The 23,610-nt window shown below is 46.0% G+C and overlaps 2 protein-coding genes across 5 annotated transcripts in view; one reads left to right on the top strand and one right to left on the bottom strand.

Moving 5' to 3' along the window:
* Window positions 1-6,421: 6,421 nt before the first annotated feature.
* HPS6 (HPS6 biogenesis of lysosomal organelles complex 2 subunit 3) lies at window positions 6,422-9,292 on the bottom strand. Its single transcript, XM_079900458.1, has one exon. The coding sequence runs from the start codon at window positions 9,194-9,196 to the stop codon at window positions 6,785-6,787; it is 2,412 nt and encodes an 803-aa protein (XP_079756584.1). The 5' UTR covers window positions 9,197-9,292; the 3' UTR covers window positions 6,422-6,784.
* Window positions 9,293-9,497: 205 nt separating this feature from the next.
* ARMH3 (armadillo like helical domain containing 3) overlaps window positions 9,498-23,610 on the top strand; it is a 173,796-nt gene continuing 159,683 nt past the window's right edge. The window contains exon 1 of one of the 4 annotated variants that reach the window (XM_079900635.1): window positions 9,498-9,585. The gene's annotated coding sequence lies outside the window, so the exon portion shown is untranslated. Of the gene's footprint in view, window positions 9,586-13,942; window positions 14,081-23,610 lie in introns of those variants that run through there. The other 3 variants (XM_079900639.1, XM_079900634.1, XM_079900636.1) reach the window with 3 other exon arrangements.

Consider the following 23,610-nt stretch of genomic DNA (forward strand, 5'->3'; position numbering starts at 1 on the left):
GGAAGGTGCTGCTGTCTACAAGGAGAAACTATATCTTTTACTGGAGAAACTACAAAGGTTTAGGAAATCCAACCAGTGTTCCCCACTCTGTTTTTCTGACTCTTCTTCTCTGGTTTGATCCCTCTTGGCCATCCACTTCCAAACTTTCTACTCTGGAGCCATTCCATTCCTCTCTTTTGAAGCAGCCATTCCCTTATACCCCATAAAGCCCACCTTATGTTTTCTGCCCCAACATTTACAGGGGAGACCTACTTGCTGGGGAACTCCCTAGGGCCTGACCAGTTGGTGGAGGGAGGAAGTGGGTCACTGATGTGTCCATCCTCCCTCTCCTAGGCTTCCCATGAATCACCTCTTGCCCATACTGACCCTCCACTATCCCCAAAGGGCTATGAGAACAATGAACCAATCTAGTCAGTGATGAGCAGTCACTTGGTTTCCCCTCTGGATAACTCTCCAGTGATATCCAGGTCAGTGTCCCCCCTGCCTTGGCCCAGGACACTGACCTGGCTATGCTTGGGTCCCCTCTGCCTCTATGCCTCCAATCAGCCTTCCCTTTCCTTCCCCCACTGTAGCCTTCCCACGTCCAGCATCACGGCTCTGTGGGAAGGGCTCTATGCTGGGGAAGGCTCTATGCTGGGGAGGCTCTGCCCCCCAGTTCTGGGGCTCTAGGCTCCTCCTAGAGCCTCTGTGGGGTGGTTAAGGGTGGGACAATGCCCACTTCTCCCTGGTACAAAACAAAAATAATAGAGACTTTGATAAGACTGCATGTCACCTTGGAATCTGAGTGGCTGCCAAAGCCTGAGGACTTGACACCTATGAAAGACCTGGACAGTCTGCCCCTCCAGAACCTTTAGCTCAGCGAGGCCCAAATGAGGTGGACTGACCTCATTCTTGGTGCAGGCCACCCCCCTCCCTTCCTCAGCTCTTCACAGCTCCTTCCTTTTTCCTTCATTTCTCAGATAATGGAAAGCTCTAGGAGACCAAATCTAGATGAGCTGTCCCACTGGCTCTATGCTCTGGCTATAATTCTGGTGAGAGGCCCCAAGGGACCTCTGCTCTGCTCTGTCCTCCATCCTCCAGCAATCACACTTGAGAGAGTCCTCTGCTCTCCAGAGTGAGAGCATTTCCCTGCCTCCCCCAGGTCCCTCTTCCCGTTCCCATCTGTCTGTCTCCTCTCTTCTCCTGGTCCAACCTCATCCTCTTACTCATCTCTCTGCCTCTGTCTTTCCTCACCTTTGTTCTTGCTCCTGTGTAGCGACCTTTGGAGCCAGGCCCGGGCTCTCCCTCTGGGAAGTAGAGGAGAAACCACTCCAAGGCTTCTACCTACAACTGGTGAGTGACCCTGGTCACTCAGCCCTGACCTCACAGCCTGATTCAGCCTCCCTCCCTACCTGAATTTTTGTTTACCAGCAGAAATGGGGACGCATGCAGTAATAGTGTAAGCAGTTTACAATTCACGCAGTCCATTAGCCTTGAAATTGTGATTCTCAAAAAGTTTTATATTTAGGAAGATTCACCTTCATTTCACATTTTGTGCATAAAGTGAGACTATTGATTTTGAATAAAGCCCAGCATCTTATTCCTATATTTCAAATTCATGTAAAATATGACCTCACTGTGCCTTCCCAGAAATCTCTGCTGTGCCCTCAACTTCCTCCTCAGTTGGCTCAAATTATCCAGATCAGTCTGGTAGCTAGGGCAGAGTTCCAACCCTGGAACTTCCTGGAGAGGAAGCATCCTGGCAGCTCAGGTCCCTCTTTCTTCTGGGTGATACTGTCCTAGTACAAGACCAGGGTCACTTTGCCTCCCCTTGATTGCTCCCTGAGTTCTACCCTGACTTCTTCCTCTCCTCCTCTCTTGCCCTCAGAGAACCTTAATTTACCACCTTCAAAGGCTTCTTCAGTCTTAATCAAGAAATGGGCAAGTGTGTGCTTGTTTAAGGGTAATGGTGGAGCTGGCGGTGATGACAGTAACCACCAGAGGGAGCCTGTGCCTAAGAAGAGATTGAGTGGGGCCCTGGGGAGCCACTCTGAGGATTTTTCTTCCTTTCTTCCAGGGCAGGCATTCCAGCCTGAGGGGGCTCCCTCTGGAGCTGGGGGTCTAGAGCTGCACCCTCCCCACTCTCCAACTTCCTCTCTTTCCCTGACCACCAAGGGGAAGTGTGAACCAAGTTCTGGTACATTTGTACAGTGTGGAACACTTCCTAAGGACAAGTTCCCTTGATGGCTGGGTCGGGGTATGGGGGGAAAGCCGAGTGGTTTGGATACAGCCCACTCTGGCCACCAGTTTCCTACAGGAGAAAGGGGTGGGCTTTGATCTCTGGCCTTTGCGGGTTGGGGAAGACTTGGGTTGCTGTAGTCTTTTTTTTTTTTTTTTAATTATTTTTGTCTGTGTTGGGTCTTTGTTGCTGTACGCGGGCTTTCTCTAGTTGCGGAGAGTGGGGGCTACATTTCTTTGAGGTGCGCGGGCTTTCTCTAGTTGCGGAGAGTGGGGGCTACGTTTCTTTGAGGTGCGCGGGCTTCTCTTTGCGGTGGCTTCTCTCGTTGCGGGGCACAGGCTTTAGGCGCGCGGGCTTAGTAGTTATGGCTCGTGGGCTTAGTTGCTCCGCGGCATGTGGGATCTTCCTGGACCAGGGCTCGAACCCGTGTCCACTGCATTGGCAGGAGGATTCTTAACTACTGAGCCACCAGGGAAGTCCTGGGTTGCTGTAGTCTTGTGTTCCAGTCATTGGGTGGCATGGAAACCATGGTCTGTGTCTAAACAGTGAATCTCCTGGTGAGGGAAGGGAATATGGGTGGGCAGTAGGGAGATGATAAAGGGAGGATTGGGCTCCATGGCCATATAGGCAGGTAGAGGAGCCTCAGGATTTGCTTCCTCTCCTTTGCCCAGACTGCATTCTGGTCTTGTGTAGCTTAGCTTCACCTTCAAGCTTTCCAGAGACTACTACCAAGTGAACTTGAGAGTAGTATGCTCCAAAGATGAGGCATACCTGTGGAAATGCACCTACCCAAGGACCTCAGGCCTTCCTACCACCTCCTACCCAGGGACTTTGGACCTGGGATCTTGTCCACTGCTCAAAACCTTCAGCCCCAGAACTTCGCCCTTTACCCAGGCACCCAAGATCAAGGACCTCAGAGCTCCCAGATCTCCCATATCCCCAGGTCCCAACATCCTGTCTAGGGACCCTCTCTACTTTCTGATCCTAGAATACTCCCTGCCAACCAAAGACCTCAGACTTGGGATCTCCACTCACCTATTTGGAGCCCTCTGACTCAGGAAGACCACACTGGGCCAGCTCTCTGATGGTCCTCTCACACACTCCACCAGAACCCAGTCACACAATGATATCTATATCCCCGAGCTGTTCTCCAAAGTCCTGAGACATGGTTGGGGGTCACTTTATCCTCCTCACTGGAGCTGGAGCATGAGCAAGGACAAGAGCAATCAAGCACCAAGTCTGTAACAGCAGGTGAAAGTTCCCATCTAAGCTCACCTGCTCTCCTCAGAGCTGCCAGGCTGGGTGGCTCCCCTACTTGTGGGTGGCCCTGAGGAAATTCCTTGAGCCAAACAAGTCCAAGGAAAAACCTGGCCCCCTTCTTTTGCCCATGCCCCAGAGACCCACTGAATACAATTCTTTTCCCTCCAAGCACAGAAAGAGGCCCAAGCCAATCTCAGGCTGAGAAGAAACAACAATGAGGAACTTCCCTGGCTGTCCAGTGATTGGGACTCTGCGCTTCCAATGCAGGGGGCACGGGTTTAATCCCTGGTCAGGGAATTAAGATCCCACAAGCCACCCGGAGTGGCCAAAAAAGAAAACCCAAAAAACAACAACCATGATTCAGCAGGATCATGAACAGGAAACAGATTCCTGCTTTTGTCCATCTCCAGCTTCCCACAGAGGGGCCATAATGGGCCCAGCCTCCAGACTAAAGAGGAGGATGAACCCCACCCAAACCAGGGCTGAGGTAGAGGCCAAGGGATGACCTGTCCCTAGTTCTGGGCCTCTGGGAGGAGCAGAAGCTTAAGGGTCAGTAGCTTGACTCCTGATATTGGTAGACAACCTGGCTTAAGGGCCAGGACAACAGCCATCCAAATTCTGGATGAGGTCAAGGTACCATCCTTAGACTTTCATGAGGCCGAGGAGTAACACAAGCCCTGTATAAGCCTGAGGTGCTGCCCCCTTCCTCGAGACTGAGGAACTGTCCCTAGTCCCATATGAGCCTAAAGGGCCACCTTAAGTCCGGGATGAGGCTGAGCAGAACCCAAGCTGCAGGTCCTAGCTGAGGGCAAAGCTAAGAGGTAGTCCTTACCTTGGGCCCAAGCCTTGGACAAGGGATACCTGGGGGCCCAGGGTGATGCTGAGGAGCAGCATCCAGAGTCCTACCCTAAGCCCAGAACCATCCTGAGGGGTCACTTGGGTAGAAGTGGGCAGAGGGCCTAGGCCTCTTCAAAGGTGGTCCTGCTGACTAAATCCAGATGAACAGAAGTATGTTCTGGAGACGCTCTTTTTTCTTAGTTTTGGGAGTTAGCCTCCAAGCAACCCTCCTCCAGTGACTCTTGTTACCAAGCCAGAGGGCTCTGCAGGTAGCTCTCCTGTCTGTGGTAAATCTTCCCCTTATCCAGTGGCTGCTCCAGAAATCCTGGGGGAGACAAGCATGGGCTCAGGGCCGGCACAGTTCCTACTCAGGAACAGAAGAGTCTTGGGGAAAGGAAGTGTGTACCTCTGCAGATCCCCCTCCTCACAACAGGCTAGAGAAGCTAGCATTGAGCCAGGAATGAGAAGTGCTTCAAGCCCAAGCCGGTAGAAGCTATTGGGCTGTACAGTGAAGTGATTCAAATCTTAGAGCTACTACTTTCTAGCTGACTGACCTTGGTCAAGTAATCTTTCTAAATCTCTGTTTCCTCACCCGTAAAATGGAGATAATATTAGTACTTTCAGGATGGGGTTATTAGAAACATTAAAAGAGGGACTATTTAAAGACTAACAGAGTGACTGGTATACTTTAAATGCTCATAAATGTAAATTATTTTCATTATTGGAAGTGGTCACTTTAGCCAACAGATTCAGATTTAACCACTCCCTCTATAACCAACTCTATGAGGCCCTCAGCTATTGAAAAACACACCAACCGTGTATGCATTTCTGGAGTGTTTTCCAACACCAACCATCAATTTTCTGTGGACATCAATTGGGTGTCCTGCAAGTCAACTCAATTCTGATACTAACTACCTTGAGTTAGCACAGATCCCACAGGTTAAGGGCTCAATCCCACAAGACTGCCCTCACTTCAAATGCCAGTCACAAGTCACTGGTACTTCTGATCAGCTGGCTATAAATTGGGAGTTCCCATGCTATAAATTGGTTTGATAATTTGCTAGAATGGCTAACAGAACCCAGGGAAATACTTATGTTTACCAGTTTATTAAAGGATACAACAGTCAGATGGAAGAGACGCATAGGGCAAGGCATGGTGTGAGGGGTGTGCATGGGGCTTCCATGCCCTCTCTGGGTGCATCAGCACCTTAATGTGTTCACCAAGCCAGAAGCTCATCAAATTTCCCTGTTCAGGAGCTTTTGTAGAGCTGTCTCTAGCCCCACTCCCCTCCCAGGAGGTTGAGGATGGAGCTGAAAGTTCCAACCCTTTCATCACTCGGGTCTTTCTGGTGACCAGCCCCATCCTGACGCTAGGGGTTTCCACTTTTAAGTTACCTCATTAGTGTAAATGCAGGTTTGGTCTAAAGGGGCTTGTTATAACAAAGACATTTCTTTTTTTTTAAATTTAATTTAATTTTATTTTTATACAGCAAGCTCATGGACTGTTAAATTTTATTTATTTTTCCAACACAAAGCATAGGGAGCTGGAATAAGTCCCACCACCTCAAAGAGTTTCCCTATTTAATTTGTTTTAATATTTCTTGTAGGCAACTTTTTTCTGTTGAAAATGAAAACTTTGACCTTTGGGAAGTAACAATTCAAAACTTAAAAAATATTTGGATATAATATTAACTAAATCTCCAGTTTAAATCTGAAATTTTCTGGTAATTTTTTTTAGCTTTTTCTCTCCCCCTGCATCTGTGTTCATTTTTATGATAAAGCACACCTTAATTTATCTAATAAATATGTTCCCAAAATAGGAATCAGATCATATTTAAAATGTAGTGAGGATTTGCTGTTTAAATGGCTTCTACTGTAAATTTATTTGCAGTGTAAGTTATTTGACCTTAATTTATCTTTGAGGTATGCTTGGATTTTAATCTATTAGGTTTGTCTAAATCAAGGCACATCAATTAACCATTGGATCTATTCCTGTTTATTACTCTCATAAAATCTAAAGCTATCACTTTGAAATTTAAAATCCAGAATCTCCTGTGGTTAGCACCATTACTACTACCAGCAATGTAGTTTTTCTTTTTTTTTGAATTTTATTTTATACAGCAGGTTATTAGTTATCTATTTTATACATATTAGTGTATATGTGTCAATCCCAATCTCCCAATTCATCTCCCGGACCCCTACCCCCCCGCCAGTTTCCCCCCTTGGTGTCCATACGTTATAACAAAGATATTTCTATCACTCAGGAAATTCCAAGTGTTTTAGGAGCTTTGCGCCAAGACAGAAACCTGAGGATAAAGACCAAACATATTTATTATACGCACACACACATATATATATATATAAATTGCTCCAGAGGAGTATTGTGAGTATTGCACACACAGGTCCCCACTCTGGCCCCCTCCAACTCCTAGACACCTTTCCCTGATCACTGTGTCCTAGAAACAATTTTCAGCCTGTGTCAGTCACACAGAGGCCCTGTCCAGATGGTGCCCATGCCTCCAGGCCTGGGTGGTCTGATGCCTGGAGGGCTGACATAGGTCCCCGAGGTGGGGTAGGGGGTGGAGTGCCTGGGTCCCATAGAATGTCCTCATATTGGCTTAGAACTGGGCCAGAGGGTCGTCCTTGAGTCCCAGTCTGCTCCAGCAGGGCTCTGAGCAAGCCCACAGTGAGAGGGGGCTCTGCCCCAGGCTCAGGGAATGGGGCGGGGGGCTCCAACTCATCTGGGAGGTGTGTCCGCAGTAGAAGCAGGAGCTCAGTTGGAGCTAGGTCTGGTGGGCACAGGCGGCAAAGGAGGGGGAGGTGAGCATCAAGCCGGCGGTGCCGGGCAAATTCGGCCAACAGCAGTTTGAAGATCTCACTTCGAAGCAGGGGGCTGGAGGAGCTGAGGGCCAAGCCAGCCTCTAGAGCCCGCTCCCACTCTTCCTTTTGCACCAGCTGCCCCACAGCTTGGAGCACAGCTTTGGGCCGCCCACTGCCCAAGAGCAGGTCTAGCTCCAGTGCTTCAGGCCTAGTCCCCTCCTCACCTAGTACTTCCAGGGCTCGGCGATAGAGGGGCAGCCCTGGGCCCCCTGATCCCCAGCCAGGCCCGCCCTGCTGCTGTGCCAGCTCCACAAAGGGTGGCAGCCATCGTGGCTCCAGCCGGCAGAGGCATCGGCACAGGAGTTCAAAGAGGGGCAGTATCCCACTGGGTGGCTCCTTTCCACCTGTTGTAACACCCAGTACCTTCTTCCACACGTCAGGGGGAGCTTGGGACCTCAGCCTGCCATTCCCATCTGGCTGGAGCTGCAGGGCCCTGAGGATGGCACCCCAGGCCGCTGTAGGGAGGGCTTGGAAAACGGTGTTGAGCTGGGCCAGCTGGTCTCCCATCAACTCAGTCCTCAGCAGCCGTGCCACTTCGTGCTCTGCCAGCTCAGTCCAGCCAGCCTCCTCCTCATCCCCCGCCACCAGCTGGGCTTTAAGCTGCTCTAAGCCCCGGTAATCCCGAAGCTCGGCCCTCAGTGTGGTCAATAGTGTTGATGGGGACACGTGGCCCTGGAGGATGGAAGCCAGGGCCTGAGGTGCCCGGAATGTGCTGTTGTGTCTCAGTTCCTCTGGGGTGAGCCGGGCACCCCGCAGGCTCCGCCGCTGGTAGTACTCGCAGGCCTCCTCAAACACCAGATCTTCAGCTGAAGGCAGCTCAAGGCCTTGTGGGGCTTCCCAGCCTACTCGAAACAGACCCACGGCTGAAAGCAAACGAAGACCCCCTCGGGTCTCCAGCTCTTCCTCATTTTCCATGCCAGGGGCTGGGGGTTCCAGCAGATGTACTCGATCTGTACTTAGGACCTTCCTTTCTAGCAGCTGCCCACTGCCCATGTCCAGCAGTTCCAATGTGGAGCCCAGCACACAGGCCAGAGTGCCATGAAATGCGCCCAGTGCTGCAGACCCTGCCAGGCTGGCAGGTGCCTCCTGAAGGGTGCCAACAGCCCGGGTACCACCGTGGGGCTGCACCAGGCTCACAGTGCCCCTGAAGTCAAGCCACAGCAGGCCCTGGGGAGTTGGGGCCCAGGTGTGTACAGTTAATGGCTGCCTGGGGGACAGCAGCCCAGGAAGGCCTCGGAGCAGGGTCCTGAAGTCCCACGGGTCCCCTCCTCCAGGATTCAGGCTCTTACTGTGGGAGAGGCCAAGACATGGGGCAGCCACCACCACCTTGCCCTTGCTTGGGCTCCAGATGAGCAGAATGTGGCCCACGCCAGGCCAGGTGGTGGCAGTGGGCACCAGGAACAGGTCCTTGCGGGAGGTCAGCAGCCCAAAACGGGGGCAGTTGTGCAGCAGGATGTGTGTACGGCCCAGGTTGGTGCCGGCCTCCCCGCTGGGCTCCAGGGTCCGGACGCACACACAGTGGCTGAAAGCCACTGCGGGAGGCCCTTCGCGGCCCTCAGCGCCGGCCTGACGCTCCTCGCACCACACCAGGCGGCCTCGGGGCGCCGCCACGGCCACCACACGGGCTCCACCGCCAGTACACAGCTCGGTGCTCTGCAGCAGCCGCCAGCCGGGCCCCACCCCCGTGCCCCACACCTCGGCTAGGCCACTCTCCCACACTAGGACTAGCGCCGGTCGTGACGGCCACGGTAGGAAGAAGGCGTCTAGCGGTGAGGGCTGGCCAGCTGGCCAGGCACGTTCCAGTTCCGCGCCGGGTCCACGCACCGCGACCAGCAGTTGCGGGCCCGGTGCCCCCGGAGGTCGCAGCAGCAGCAGGTGGCGGCCGTCCGGGCTGCAGCGAACTCGGACGGCTGGGTCCCCGGCCAACAACTCCCGGAGCCGGGCCGCGCCGCTGAAGTTGTTCAGGTCCGAGAGCAGGCGCAGAGTTCCCGCACGCTTCATGGTGCCGCCCGCGCCAGTGCACGCCCAGGCCCGCCGCCCCGTGGGGCGAGGCCCGACTCTCGGTGCCGGGTTCCCAAGCGAGGTCAAGACTGGGGTTGAGACTTCCGCCCTTCTTTGATGAGGTGAGCCAAAGCCGGGCTGAGTCGGCCCCGCCCAGCCCGGCCCCGCCCCTCACGGCTAGCTCGCGACTGGAGCCGGTATACTCCCTGCCGGCACAACACCGCCCACCAGGGGCGGGGCCGCAGGAGCCTCGCGGGGGTGGAGCCGCGGAGCACACAATCGTCTCAGCGCTCCGACCTCGCGAGTCCTGGGGAAGGTCTCAGAGACGGGATGTAGGCCCGCTGCTTCAGGCCCCAGGAAACCGCGGAGCGGCACAGAGTATGACTAAGGTATCTGGCTTCCAGCCCGCCCAGCATCCAACTACCAAGTCTTCCCTTCCCTCCACGCCTCGCTCTCTCATCCCAGTTTATTCATGAAATTTTTATTGAGCACCTACTAAGTGCTAGGCTCTGAGTAGACAACCCTGAACAAAAGAGAAAACCTCAACTTCAGGGAGATGACAAACTAGTGGAAAAAATAATAATGGCTAGTACTTCCATAGCCCTTACTGTGTGACTCCCCCACCCCACCCCGCCTTTTAAAGATAAGGAAAATGAAGTACAGAGAGATAAAGTAAACTGACCAAGATCACACAGCTGTTAAGCAGTAGAGATACAGGTGGGATTTCAACCACAGGCAATCTGGGTCCAGGGTCAATGCACCAAACCACTGTATCAACAGGTCACCCAAACTAACATTTTGCTAGAAAACAAAATGAACACATACTTTAATGGCACTGAGTCTGTGTGTAATCTCTTTAGCACCTACAAATTGATATGCAGGAGTCCTTTCCACCCCAGATTAACCTTCTCAGGTGCTGTGGTATTCCTCTCTCCTCATCCAGTCCCTCCTTCATTAGCTTGCCCCTCCCTCCCTTTCCACGCAACTTCCCTGAGAAGCATCTGTTTCTGTTTCATCATCCTCATTCTGTCCTCTTGCTCTCAGCATAGAAATACTCCCCAGTCTGTCCTGTCCTGGAAGTCACTCTTTCATTCTCATCTCCCCCAACCTTTACTCCTATCACTCCCTCTCCCTTTCATTTCACAGTCAAGTTTCTTGCAAAGATCTAGTATTTGTTGCCCCTACTTTCTCTCCTTCCATTCATTTCTCAAACCAATACTTACCCGAAGTAGATTTTCCTGAAGTCTTCAAGGCATTTTAATTTCCTTTTCTCTTTTGAGACATTTGACAACTTCCTTATTGAAAGTCTCTCCTGTAGTTTCCACAGCATCTTTCTCCTCTAATTCTCCTCTTTTTTAAATAGTGCTGTCTTCAGAACTTTTATTGCCATTGGTTCCTCTTTCTCCACCATCCTTTAAATACTGGTTTTAAATTCCATTTGGGGCCCTTTTATCTTTTTTCCTCCCCATATTATTAATATTTTTTTAGCCCTCTTCCTAGGCCATTTATTCCCTGCTCATGGCTTGAACCGTTACCACTAGGACAATGGCTCCAAAATATTTATCTACACTCCAGAGATCTCTGCTGAGTTCCAATGAAGGTATCCAAATGTCTACTAAATATTTCTGCCTGGATGTCTCATAGACATTTCAGTCTCAACATGTCCTAAACATCATCTTCCTCCCCAAATTTGCTCCTCTTCCAGCTGTTCCTAGTTGCCATGGGATTTCTTTCATTGTTATAGCCTCACTTAAAAACACTACATTTAAAAAATTGAAGTATTGATTTACAGTATTGTGTAACACTACATATTTTTTGAGTATTTTTAGCCATATTTCTTTTTTTTAAGTTTATTTATTTATTTTTGGCTGCATTGGGTCTTCATTGCTGCGCACGGGCCTTCTCTAGTTGCGGCGAGCAGGGGCTAATCTTCATTGTGGTGCACGGGCTTCTCATTGCGGTGACTTCTCTTGTTGTGGAGTATGGGCTCAAGGCACACGGGCTTCAGTAGTTGTGGCTCGCGGGCTCTAGATCGCAGGCACAGTAGTTGTGGTGCACGGGCTTAGTTGCTCCGTGGCATGTGGGATCTTCCCAGACCAGGGCTCGACCCCACGTCCCCTGCATTGGCAGGTGGATTCTTAACCACTGTGCCACCAGGGAAGTCCCTTTAGCCATATTTCTGATGGATACACACGTGCATATTTCTGATGGTTACAAAAGCATGCATATATGTATATGCCACTGTATTTTAAATTTTTTCTTCCCGTTTTATTGAGACATGATTGATGTACAGCATTGTATAAGTTTAAGGTGTACAGCACAATGATTTGACTTACATATTACCACAATGAATTTAGTGAATATCCATCATCTCATATTGATACAAAATTAAAGAAATAGAAAAAAAAATCTGTTTTCCTTCTGATGAGAACCCTTAGGATTTACAGCAGTGTTAATTATACTTATCGTGTTGTACATTATGTTGTATCCTCACTTTTAGAGTAGAGCCTGGCACAAAGAAAGACTTCAATAGATGTTTGGTGAAAGAATGAGTAAGCTTGAGTAGGCACATGTTTGTGTGTGTGATATCACTTAGGAACCTTTTAAGAGTTATAGAATAGTTACAGAAATATGGAAAAAAAATGAAATTTACTAGAAGAACATTGGTGTGGGGAGGGTCACAGAATCTGCAGGAGACAGGAAGAACAGGCTTAGAAAATGTGCAGGAACCCAAACTCTCTGAAGACCAGGAAATAGGAAGCACAACTATTTTTCTGCAGGAACCATACAGCCAGGACACCACAGCCCCTGGTGCTGCATGACTTGGTCACTGCATTTGTGGACAGCACCTGTTATGAATGAGTTCTGACCATCTTTTCATCTCTGCATCTCTTGATCAAGAGCTGAAGCCCTTGGAGGTTGCACCTAGTGGCCAAGCCCAAGTCACATGAGCTCACTTATCTTGGTTGCCCAGGGCCTGGTTTTCCATCAAGACTCTACCCAAAGGGGCTTCCCTGGTGGCGCAGTGGTTGAGAATCCGCCTGCCGATGCAGGGTACACGGGTTCGTGCCCGGGTCCGGGAAGATCCCCCATGCCGTGGAGCGGCTGGGCCCGTGAGCCATGGCCGCTGAGCCTGCGCGTCCGGATCCTGTGCTCCTCAATGGGAGAGGCCACAACAGTGAGAGGCCCGCGTACCAAAAAAAAAAAAAAAAGACTCTACCCAAAAGAAAAGGCCCCCAGAAAAGGAGGGGAAGGGCTCAGTGCTGGATAACCAAACCAATATAACATAGGCATTTTATTATCCCCATTTTCCAGATAGGAAACTAAGGCTTAGAGAGCTCATTTAATTGTCCAAAGTCATACATCTAGTAGGTAGCCAGCCTGGGATTCATTTCCACAGTATCCCAGAGGTTGCGCTCTTACCTACTCAGTCTGTGGACTTATAAGCTTACCCTCTGCTGAATCTGTATTTAATTCAATTCCCACCAGTGTATTGTGTTTCTTCACCTTCACACTTTCACCTTTCCTTTTCTTCTCTCCTCTAAGACTTAATTTCATCTTCATCTTCCCCCAAAAAGCCTCTGAAGATTGACAGGGAATTTTCCATTCTCTGAATTTTCAGGGCATTTACAGCTTGAGCTTTTCTAAGCTTACCTTCGATAATTCACTGTTTGATATTTAAAACATTTAATTGTATATCTATTTTTCTATCTATCATCTGTCTATCACTTTCTTACAATATAATCTCAGAATTGTAACTGTTTTTCTTTTTACTACTCCCAGAATTGGGTATTCAGTAGGTGCTCAACAAAGATGTGCTAAAAGGAAGTCAGGTATGGAAGGGGTTCTTTCAGCTGTACAGGAGGCTTCTAACTCATGTTCAGGAACAATAGTTCTTGGGGTTCACCTCAAGATGCCTTCCTATTACCACTTCTCACTCTTTTTTTATATCCTATTAGGGTACAACTTTTTACCACTAATCATGTTTTATGCCACTGTGTAAACAGACAAGAAAAATTAAAAGTTACCTGGGCTTTTGGGCTATTAAGACCTCTTTCCTGATAGATCTGGGTTTAAACTTTCCTTCACCTCTTACTAACTCTAGAACATTAAGCAAGCTGTTTAATCACTCAAAACCTTTTTTTTTTTTTTGTTACCTGTGAGGTACCAACTTTATAAAGTCATTATAAGGAGACACATACACACACGCACACACTGCCCGGCATGTCTTTTTTTTGGGGTTTTTTTTCCAGATTCTTTTTTTTTTTAAATTTTATTTTCTGCATGTCTTTTTTTAATCTTCCATTTTGCGTGTGAGAAAACTGAGACTCAGAGAGGTAACTTGCCAAGTTGACACAGATTTACACGGTGCTTTGTACATAGCAGGCATACAATTACATATATGTTGATTGAATGAGTTTGTCTCCAATCTTTCACTTACAGAGTTGCAATAAAGAGCTTGGAACATATATCTTTCCAAACTTTGCCAGTGTTTTTAGAGGATGTATTTACTGCTGGAAGTGGAATTGCCTATTTCAGGGTCTGCCATATTTAAAGAAACTGCTAATTCAACTTGCATCCAGTAGACTCTTGATACATGTTTCTTTTGCTAATTTCTTTCTCGTGGTGCATTTTGGGAGTCGTAGTCTTTGTGATGGTTGCTGGGAATCGTGGTCCGAGCCAGCCTCAGGCAGTCGGCGCGGGCGAACGTATCACGCGGCAGGCTTTAGGATCCTGCGGGGCACGGCGGGCCGGGGGAAGGGTCTGGGGAGGTCGGGAGCGCGTCCGTGAGCCCGGAGCAGCTGCGGCGTCGGTGGCGTCGGGAGCGAGCCGGTCCGGGAGCGGCGCGGGTGGTGGAGGAGGAGGCAGGGTAAGCGGCGCTCGGTAAGCGGCGCCGGCCCGGGCCGGTCTCCGAACCTGGCCAACCTCTGCGGGTACTGCCATACTAGGCCTTGGCCCTGAGGCGGCCCTGGAGGCGGGGCCTGCGCTCGCTAGGGCACGACAGGGGTTATGCGGGGAGAGGGAGGGAGGGCAGCTGGTGAGGAGCGCAGAGGCTGCGTGCGGCGGAGCGGAGAGAGAAGCGGCTCGCTACTCCAGCTGCCGGTCCCTCTAACCCTCCAGTGCCGGTCACACGCCTCTCGCTCCGGGTCCCTGCTGGGCCCTCCTGGCAGCCGAGGCGCCGACCTTTGACCCAGCAAGAGGCTGACTCCGACCCCTCAGGCTACCTTGAAAGCTTTCCTCCCAGGTGTTTCCCACCCGAGTGGCCTTCTTCCCAGCCTGTTTCTGGGGTGAGGGCGTGGGGCAAGACCTCGGAGAAGGGCTAGAGGAAGCCCTGTCTGCCCGAAGTCATCAGGCGTCCCGGAAGGTCCCCGTCTCCTCTTTACAGTCTCTGATCGCCGGGCTTCAGCCCGCCCTTTACACACAATCATTGAAGCTACCGTGTTTTCTCTGGTTACTCTGTGTGAACCTGGGAAACGAACCTGTTTCCAGGCAAGTGTAGGGAAGAAACAGGAGATAAAAACTGGTTCCCTGGGGAAGAACTATCAGAAACTGAGGAGTGCTGCCTTTCGACATGGGGAAGTAGAAACTTGGGCAGGCCCGAATAAATGTGGATCATTCGACCCTCCCCAATTCTTCCTCTCCAGAAAAAGTTTTGAGTTCAGTGAGAGCTGTTTCTTTGCTATTCTATACTGTCTCTGACTTTGTAAACCAGGGCAAATAGAATTTGTGTCCCTGCTCTTAATTTAGCACAAGTTAATTGGAATTATTTTGGGTGTACCTTCAGTTGGTCTTGTGTGCACAGTAGTTCCTATGTGAGGGCTTTTCCGGATATCAGATCAATCAGTCTAGAGAAAGGTGGATCCTTCTAGTTAGGATTGTGAAGGGGGACTCTCATTCGTTCCTTAATGAATAGGGGAGCCTTTAACGTATTTTCATTGGATGTTTAGGCATTATAATTCCTACACTTGTTCGACATTTGAATAATAATAATAAAACCTCTTGAAAACTCAAAGCAGTGTTATGAAAGTTGGACTTTTACATAGAGCCAAGTTCAAGAATCCATAAAATTTTGGGAAAATAACCAAATAACAAATTGATCCAGGATATATGAGGGCACACAATTTATTAAACACACATTTATTGAGCACTTGTTAAGTTTTCTTTTTAATGCATTTTTGGCTGCACCGGGTCTTAGTTGCGGCATGTGGGATCTTTGTTGCGGCATGTGGCATCTTTCATTTTTATTTTTTATTTTTAATTAATTAATTTATAGCTGCATTGGGTCTTCATTGCTGCACGCAGGCTTTTCTTTAGTTGCGGCGAGCGCGGGCTACTCTTCGTTGCAGCACGCAGGCTTCTCATTACGGTGGCTTCTCTTGTTGCGGAGCACAGGCTCTGGGCACACGGGCTTCAGTAGTTGTGGCACACGGGTTCAGTAGTTGTGGCACACGGGTTCAGTAGTTGTGGCTCACGGGCTCTAGAGCGCAGCTTCAGTAGTTATGGCGCATGGGCTTAGTTGCTCCATGGGATGTGGGATCTTCCTGGACCAGGGCTTGAACCAGTGTCCCCTGCACTGGCAGGTGGATTCTTAACCTATGTGGCATCTTTTAGTTGCAGCATGCGGACTTTTTAGTTGTGGCATGCGGACTCTTAGTTGCGGCATGCATGCGGGATCTAGTTCCCCAACCAGGGATCGAACCCAGGCCCCCTGCATTAGGAGTGCAGAGTCTTACCCACTGGACCACTGGGGAAGTCCCTATTGAGCACTTATTATGTAACTGGCACTGGGGTTAGAAATATGAATATCTTTCTTCAAGAACATCAGAGAGACATATTCACATGAAAATTGTAGTGTTGTGTGTTACATATCCGTTAAAAGGAATTTATATGGTGTGAAGGAAGTATTACCATTGCCTGGAAAGTCAGGGAAATGTTTGTAGGGAGGAGATACTTGAGTTGGGTGTTGGAAGATGGGTAGGAGGTTGCACAAGTAAAGAAAGGCATTCCAGATGGAGACAACAGCATGAGTAAAGGCATGGTGAAAGTGTGAGGAAAAAAAAATAACATGATGTTTAAGTGTCAGAAATTTGTCCAAAACAGGATGTGTGGTGGGGAAATTGCCAGGTGAGACTGAAAAGAGAGTAGGGAGGTATTGGAGCGTTTTAATGTTAGGGAGTGACAAGTGCAGATTAAGGTAATGAGAAATGAGGCAGTGAGACTAATTAGAGTTGTTGCAGTTGACTGAGAGTCTGAATAAAATGTGGCCATGGGAATGAAGAGGAGGGGAATGGATTTTAGAAATATTTCTAAGATAGCTGTAATATGATTTAGTGACTGGGGAGAGACAGTGGGCTAAGTTTTCTAATTTGAGAAATTGGGTAAATGGGAATTTCATTGACCAGGATATGGATTAGTAAAAGTAGAGCAGATTTTTTTTTGCGGTATGTGGGCCTCTCACTGTTGTGGTCTCTCCCGTTGTGGAGCACAGGCTCCGGATGCGCAGGCTCAGCAGCCATGGCCCACGGGCCTAGCCGCTCCGCGGCATGGGGGATCTTCCCGGACCGGGGCACAAACCTGTGTCCCCTGCATTGGCAGGCGGACTCTCAACCATTGCGCCACCAGGGAAGCCCTAGAGCAGATTTTTTTAAGGTTTGGGTGGCTATAGAAAGAGGTATAGGGGAGCTAGTCTGGTATGCTGAGATCATGTTGTCATGGGATATGCACATGGAGATGTTACTAGGCAGCTGGAAGTAAGGAGGCCTGGTGAGCTTGATATCTTGGCAATAGCTTGGAGTAAGTGAGGACATATTTGAAAAAAAATCCTGGGAAAATAATGTTTATTTCTTTATAAGGAAATATTAGAATATGCCCTTCTTCCACTTAATAGTGAGCTTCTCAAGGCAGGGACCATATACCTCAATAATTTTGCATCCCTTTTCCCCTTATACAATGCCTGTGTTATTATAAGCTCTCAATAAATGTTAGTTAAGCTAGCAGGAAATCAGTTTACTTTGCCAGGTCGAAGTTACCTTTTGGGCTTTCTTTAAGAAGATTATGGGAGTCTGTCTTATAATTTTCATTTTATACTTAGGTGGTATTCATGAGGCTTGTATGGGTCAACAGGAAAGGAAATGAAGAAGATATGAGTGATGTGTTGCTGCTTGAGGAAGTTCAGGGCATGAGCAGGAGATAGACAGTATTAATTTATAAGAGGCTGCTGCTCATTGAGAAGAGGATCTTACAATGAATTCTCATTCTGGGAGATGTCAGAAAAATGTGATTTTCAATCAGAGTTTCCTGAAATCCTGTCAATTTGAAGTTGGTTCCTCCTTCTGAAGGTGCAAGTGCATTCCTTCTTGTGTAAAATCATTTGAAAGGGAACCTGAGGTGGTCATGTTTATTTAAACCTCTTCATCTGTATTATTAGTTTGTGAAAGTTGGCAGACTTAGTAGATTCTGATGGGACCAGACTGAATTCTCTTCTGTGAAGCTAGTTCACTTCTAGTAGGTACAGACTATGGCTGATATCCAGAGTAGAGACTGCAGAAGTCCTGGTTTTGCCACTTGCTGTTTAGTCTTGGGAAAGTCCCTGAGTTAATTCCACTTTCAAGTGTAGCCTAAATACTCACTCTGAGGTGAGCGCTGTTCAGAGCACACACAAGATATAGACGCTGCCCCATAGTGGCACATGTGCTTATTACTGAATCAGGCTGGTTCTATCCTAGCATCTAGAAAATAGGGATGATGCTTGTCAGATGATGTCCTGAGTTGACTGACTTTTCTTGGATCAAGTGGGAATGTTGATATTATGGATATCAGTTTGGAGTTTCCATAGAATTTTAACTGAATCTGGATTTTGAATGTTCTACTAGTTAGCACCTGCTTTTTTTGCACTAACAAGATATTCTCATAGGGAGAAGGGCTACCAGACAGAAAGATTTAGTGGCTGTACCACTTAAAATCTGTTACTTTGGGCAAAGTAACATCCTCATTGTAAAATTATGGTATTAGTACCTACTTCATTTGTTTATTGTGAGGATTAAGTACAGAATATTTAAATCACTTAGAATAGTGCCAAGTACATAGTGACTACTCAGTAGTGTTATTTATTATTATATACCACCTTGAGTGGGAGGCTGTGCTCTGAAATATTTGGAGGAAAGAGTGATGAATTCCATCCCCAGTAATTAAAAAAAACAGAAATGATAGAACAAAAGGGTGGACAGTTCTGGAGCCTGTGGAAGGAAAACCACATTCACAGAAAGATAGCCAAAATGAAAAGGCAGAGGACTTTGTACCAGATAAAGGAACAAGATAAAACCCCAGAAAAACAACTAAATGAAGAGATAGGCAAGCTTCCTGAAAAAGAATTCACAATAATGATAGTGAAGATGATCCAGGACCTCGGAAAAAGAATGGAGGCAAAGATCGAGAAGATGCAAGAAATGTTTAACAAAGAACTAGAAGAATTAAATAGGAACCACCCAGAAGAATTACAGAACAAACAAATAGAGATGAACAATACAATAACTGAAATGAAAAATACACTAGAAGGAATCAATAGTAGAATAACTGAGGCAAAAAAACGGATAAGTGACCTGGAAGACAGAATGGTGGAATTCACTGCCATGGAACAGAATAAAGGAAAAAGAATGAAAAGAAATGAAGACAGCCTAAGAAACCTCTGGGACAACATTAAATGCAACAACATTTGCATTATAGGGGTCCCAGAAGGAGAAGAGAGAGAGAAAGAACTGGAGAAAATATTTGAAGAGATTATAGTCAAAAACTTCCCTAACGTAGTAAAGGAAATAGTTCAGGAAGTGCAGGATAGACCCAAGGAGAAACACGCTGAGACACATAGTAATCAATTTGACAAAAATTAAAGACAAAGAAAAATTATCGAAAGCAACAAGGGAAAAATGATAAGTAACATACAAGGGAGCTCCCATAAGGTTAATAGCTGATTTCTCAGCAGAAACTCTACAAGCCAGAAGGGAGTGGCATGATATATTTAAACTTATGAAAGGGAAGAACTTACACCCAAGATTACTCTACCCGGCAAGGATCTCATTCAGATTTGATGGAGAAATCAAAAGCATTACAGATAAGCAAAAGCTAAGAGAATTCAGCACCACCAAACCAGCTCTACAACAAATGCTAAAGGAACTTCTCTAAGTGGGAAACACAAGAGAAGAAAAGCACCTACAAAAACAAACCCATAGTAATTAAGAAAATGGTCATAGGAACATACATATTGATAATTGCCTTAAACGTGAATGGATTAAATGCTCCAACCAAAAGACACAGGCTCGCTGAATGGATACAAAAACAAGACCCATATATATGCTGTCTACAAGAGACCCACTTCAGAGCTAGGGACACACACAGACTGAAAGTGAGGGGATGGAAAAAGATATTCCATGCAAATAGAAATCAAAAGAAAGCTGGAATAGCAATACTCATATCAGATAAAATAGACTTTAAAATAAAGAATGTTACACAAGACAAGGAAGGACACTACATAATGATCAAGGGATCAATCCAAGAGGAAGATATAACAATTATAAATATATATGCACCCAACATAGGAGCACCTCAATACATAAGGCAACTGCTAACAGCTATAAAAGAGGAAATCGACAGTAACACAATAATAGTGGGGACTTTAACACCTCACTTACACCAATGGACAGATCATCCAAACAGAAAATTAATAATGAAACACAAGCTTTAAATGACACAATAGAGCAGATAGATTTAATTGATATTTATAGGACACTCCATCCAAAAACAGCAGATTACACTTTCTTCTCAATTGTACATGGAACATTCTCCAGGATAGGTCACATCTTGGGTCACAAATCAAGGCTCAGTAAATTTAAGAAAATTGAAATCATAGCAAGCATCTTTTCTGACCACAACGCTATGAGATTAGAATTCAATTACAGGGAAAAAAAAGTGAAAAACACAAACATGGAGGCTAAACAATACGTTACTAAATAACCAAGAGATCACTGAAGGAATCAAAGAGAAAATCAAAAAATACCTAGAGACAAATTACAACGAAAACACGATGATCCAAAACCTATGGGATGCAGCAAAAGCAGTTCTAAGAGGGAAGTTTATAGCAATACAAGCCTACCTCAAGAAACAAGAAAAATCTCAAATAAACAATTTAACCTTACACCTAAAGGAACTAGAGAATGAAAAACAAACAAAACCCAAAGTTAGTAGAAGAAATCATGAAGATCAGAGCAGAAATAAATGAAATAGAAACAAAGAAAACAATAGCAAAGATCAATAAAACTAAAAGCTAGTTCTTTGAGAAGATAAACAAAATTGATAAACCTTTAGCCAGACCCATGAAGAAAAAGAGGGAGAGGACTCAAATCAATAAATTTAGAAATGAAAAAGGGGAAGTTTCAACAGACACTGCAGAAATACAAAGCATCTTGAGAGACTACTACAAGCAACTCTGTGCCAATAAAATGTACAACCTGGAAGAAATGGACAAATTCTTAGAAAGGTTTAACCTTCCAAGACTGAACCAAGAAGAAACAATATGAACAGACCAATCACAAGTAATGAAATTGAAACTATGATTTAAAATCTTCCAACAAACAAAAGTTTAGGAGCAGATGGCTTCACAGGTGAATTCTTTCAAACATTTAGAGAAGAGCTAACACCCATCCTTCTCAAACTCTTCCAAAACATTGCAGAGGAAGGAACACTCCCAAACTCATTCTGTGAGGCCACCATCACCCTGATACCAAAACCAGACAAAGATACTACAAAAAAAGAAAATTATAGACCAGTGTCACTGATGAATATAGATGCAGAAATCCTCAACAAAATGTTAGCAAACAGAATCCAACAACACATTGAAAGGATCATACACCCTGATCAAGTGGGATTTATCCCAGGGATGCAAGGATTCTTCAGTATATGCAAATCAATCAATGTGATACACCATATTAACAAATTGAAGAAGAAAAACCATATGATCATCTCAATAGATGCAGAAAAAGCTTTTGACAAAATTCAACACCCGTTTATGATAAAAACTCTCCAGAAAGTAGGCATAGAGGGAACCTACCTCAACATAATAAAGGCCATATACGACAGACCCACAGCAAACATCATTCTCAATGGTGAAAAACTGAAAGTGTTTCCTCTAAGATCAGGAACAAGACAAGGATGTCCACTCTCACCACTATTATTCAACATAGTTTTGGAAGTCCTAGCCACGACAATGGGAGAACAAAAATAAATAAAAGGAATACGAATTGGAAAAGAAGAAGTAAAACTGTCACTGTTTGCAGATGACATGATACTACCTAGCGAATCCTAAAGAGGCCACCAGAAAACTACTAGAGCTAATCAATGAATTTGGTAAAGTTGCAGGATACAAAATTAATGCACAGAAATCTCTTACATTCCTATACACTAATGATGAAAAATCTGAAAGAGAAGTAAACACTCCCATTTACCATCGCAACAAAAAGAATAAAATACCTAGGAATAAACCTACCTAGGGAGACAAAAGACCTATATGCAGAAAACTATAAGACAATGATGAAAGAAATTAAAGATGATACCTACAGATGGAGAGATATACCATGTTCTTGGATTGGGAAATCAATATTGTGAAAATGACTGTACTACCCAAAGCAATCTACAGATTCAATGCAATCCCTATCAAATTACCAATGGCATTTTTTTACCGAACTAGAACAACAAACCTTAAAATTTGTATGGAGACACAAAAGACTCCGAATAGCCAAAGCAGTCTTGAGCGAAAAAATGGAGCTGGAGGAATCAGACTCCCTGACTTCAGACTACACTACAAAGCTACAGTAATCAAGACAATATGGTCCTGGCACCAAAACAGAAATATAGATCAATGGAACAGGATAGAAAGCCCAGAGATCAACCCACACATCTATGCTCAACTAATCTATGACAAAGGAGGCAAGGATATAATGTAGAGAAAAGACATTCTCTTCAATAAGTGGTGCTGGGAAAACTGGACAGCTACATGTAAAAGAATGCAATTAGAACACTCCCTAACAGCATACACAAAAATAAACTCAAAATGGATTAGAGACCTAAATGTAAGACTGTACACTATAAAACTCTTAGAGGAAAACATAGGAAGAACACTCTTTGAGATAAATCACAGCAAGGTCTTTTTTGATCCACCTCCTAGAGTAAGGGAAATAAAAACAAAAATAAACAAATGGGACCTAATGAACCTTAAAAGCTTTTGCAAAGCAAAGGAAACTACAAACAAGACGAAAAGACAACCCTCAGAATGGGAGAAAATATTTGCAAATGAATCAACGGACAAAGGATTAATCTCCAAAATATATGAACAGCTCATGCAGCTCAATATTAAAAGAACAAACAACCCAATCAAAAAAATGGTCAGAAGACCTAAATAGACATTTCTCCAAAGAAGACATACAGATGGCCAGGAAGCACATGAAAAGCTGCTCAACATCACTAATTATTAGAGAAATGCAAATCAAAACTACAGTGAGGTATCACCTCACACCAGTTAGAATGGGCATCATCAGAAAATCTACAAACCATAAATGCTGGAGAGGGTGTGGGGAAAAGGGAACCCTCTTGCACTGTTGGTAGGAATGTAAATTGATACAGCCACTATGGAGAACATTATGGAGGTTCCTTAAAATACTAAAAATAGAATTACCATATGACCCAGCAATCCCACTACTGGGCATATACCCAGAGAAAGTTATAATTCAAAAAGACACATGCACCCCAATGTTCATTGCAGCACTATTTACAATAGCCAGGTCATGGAAGCAACCTAAATGCCCATTGACAGATGAATGGATAAAGAAGATGTGGTACATATATACAATGGAATATTACTCAGCCATAAAAAGGAACGAAATTCTGTCATTTGTGGAGACGTGGATGGATCTAGAGACTGTCATACAGAGTGAAGTAAGTCAGAAAGAGAAAAACAAATATTGTATATTAACGCATATATGTGGAACCTAGAAGAATGGTACAGATGAACCAGTTTGCCAGGCAGAAATAGAGACACAGATGTAGGGAACAAACGTATGGACACCAATGGGGAAAAGTGGTGGGGTGGGGGTGGGATGAATTGGGCAATTGAGATTGACATGTATACACTAATTTGTATAAAATGGATAACTAATAAGAACCTGCTGTATAAAAAAATAAGTAAAATAAAATTCGATAAAAAAACTGTAAAAGAACAGAAGAGTGGTGGCCTGTCCTGGAGCTCTCTATGAAGGGAATTTAGAGAGGTGGCTTCAAGAATGCAGGCCTCACTTTATTTTCATTTTGGAGGTATGAAAGACTTGGAGTGACTAGCAGTAAAAATCCATTAAAATGGAAAGGAGTTATAG

This window comes from Stenella coeruleoalba, assembly GCF_951394435.1.
Source record: "Stenella coeruleoalba genome assembly, chromosome: 16".
NCBI lineage: Eukaryota > Metazoa > Chordata > Mammalia > Artiodactyla > Delphinidae > Stenella > Stenella coeruleoalba.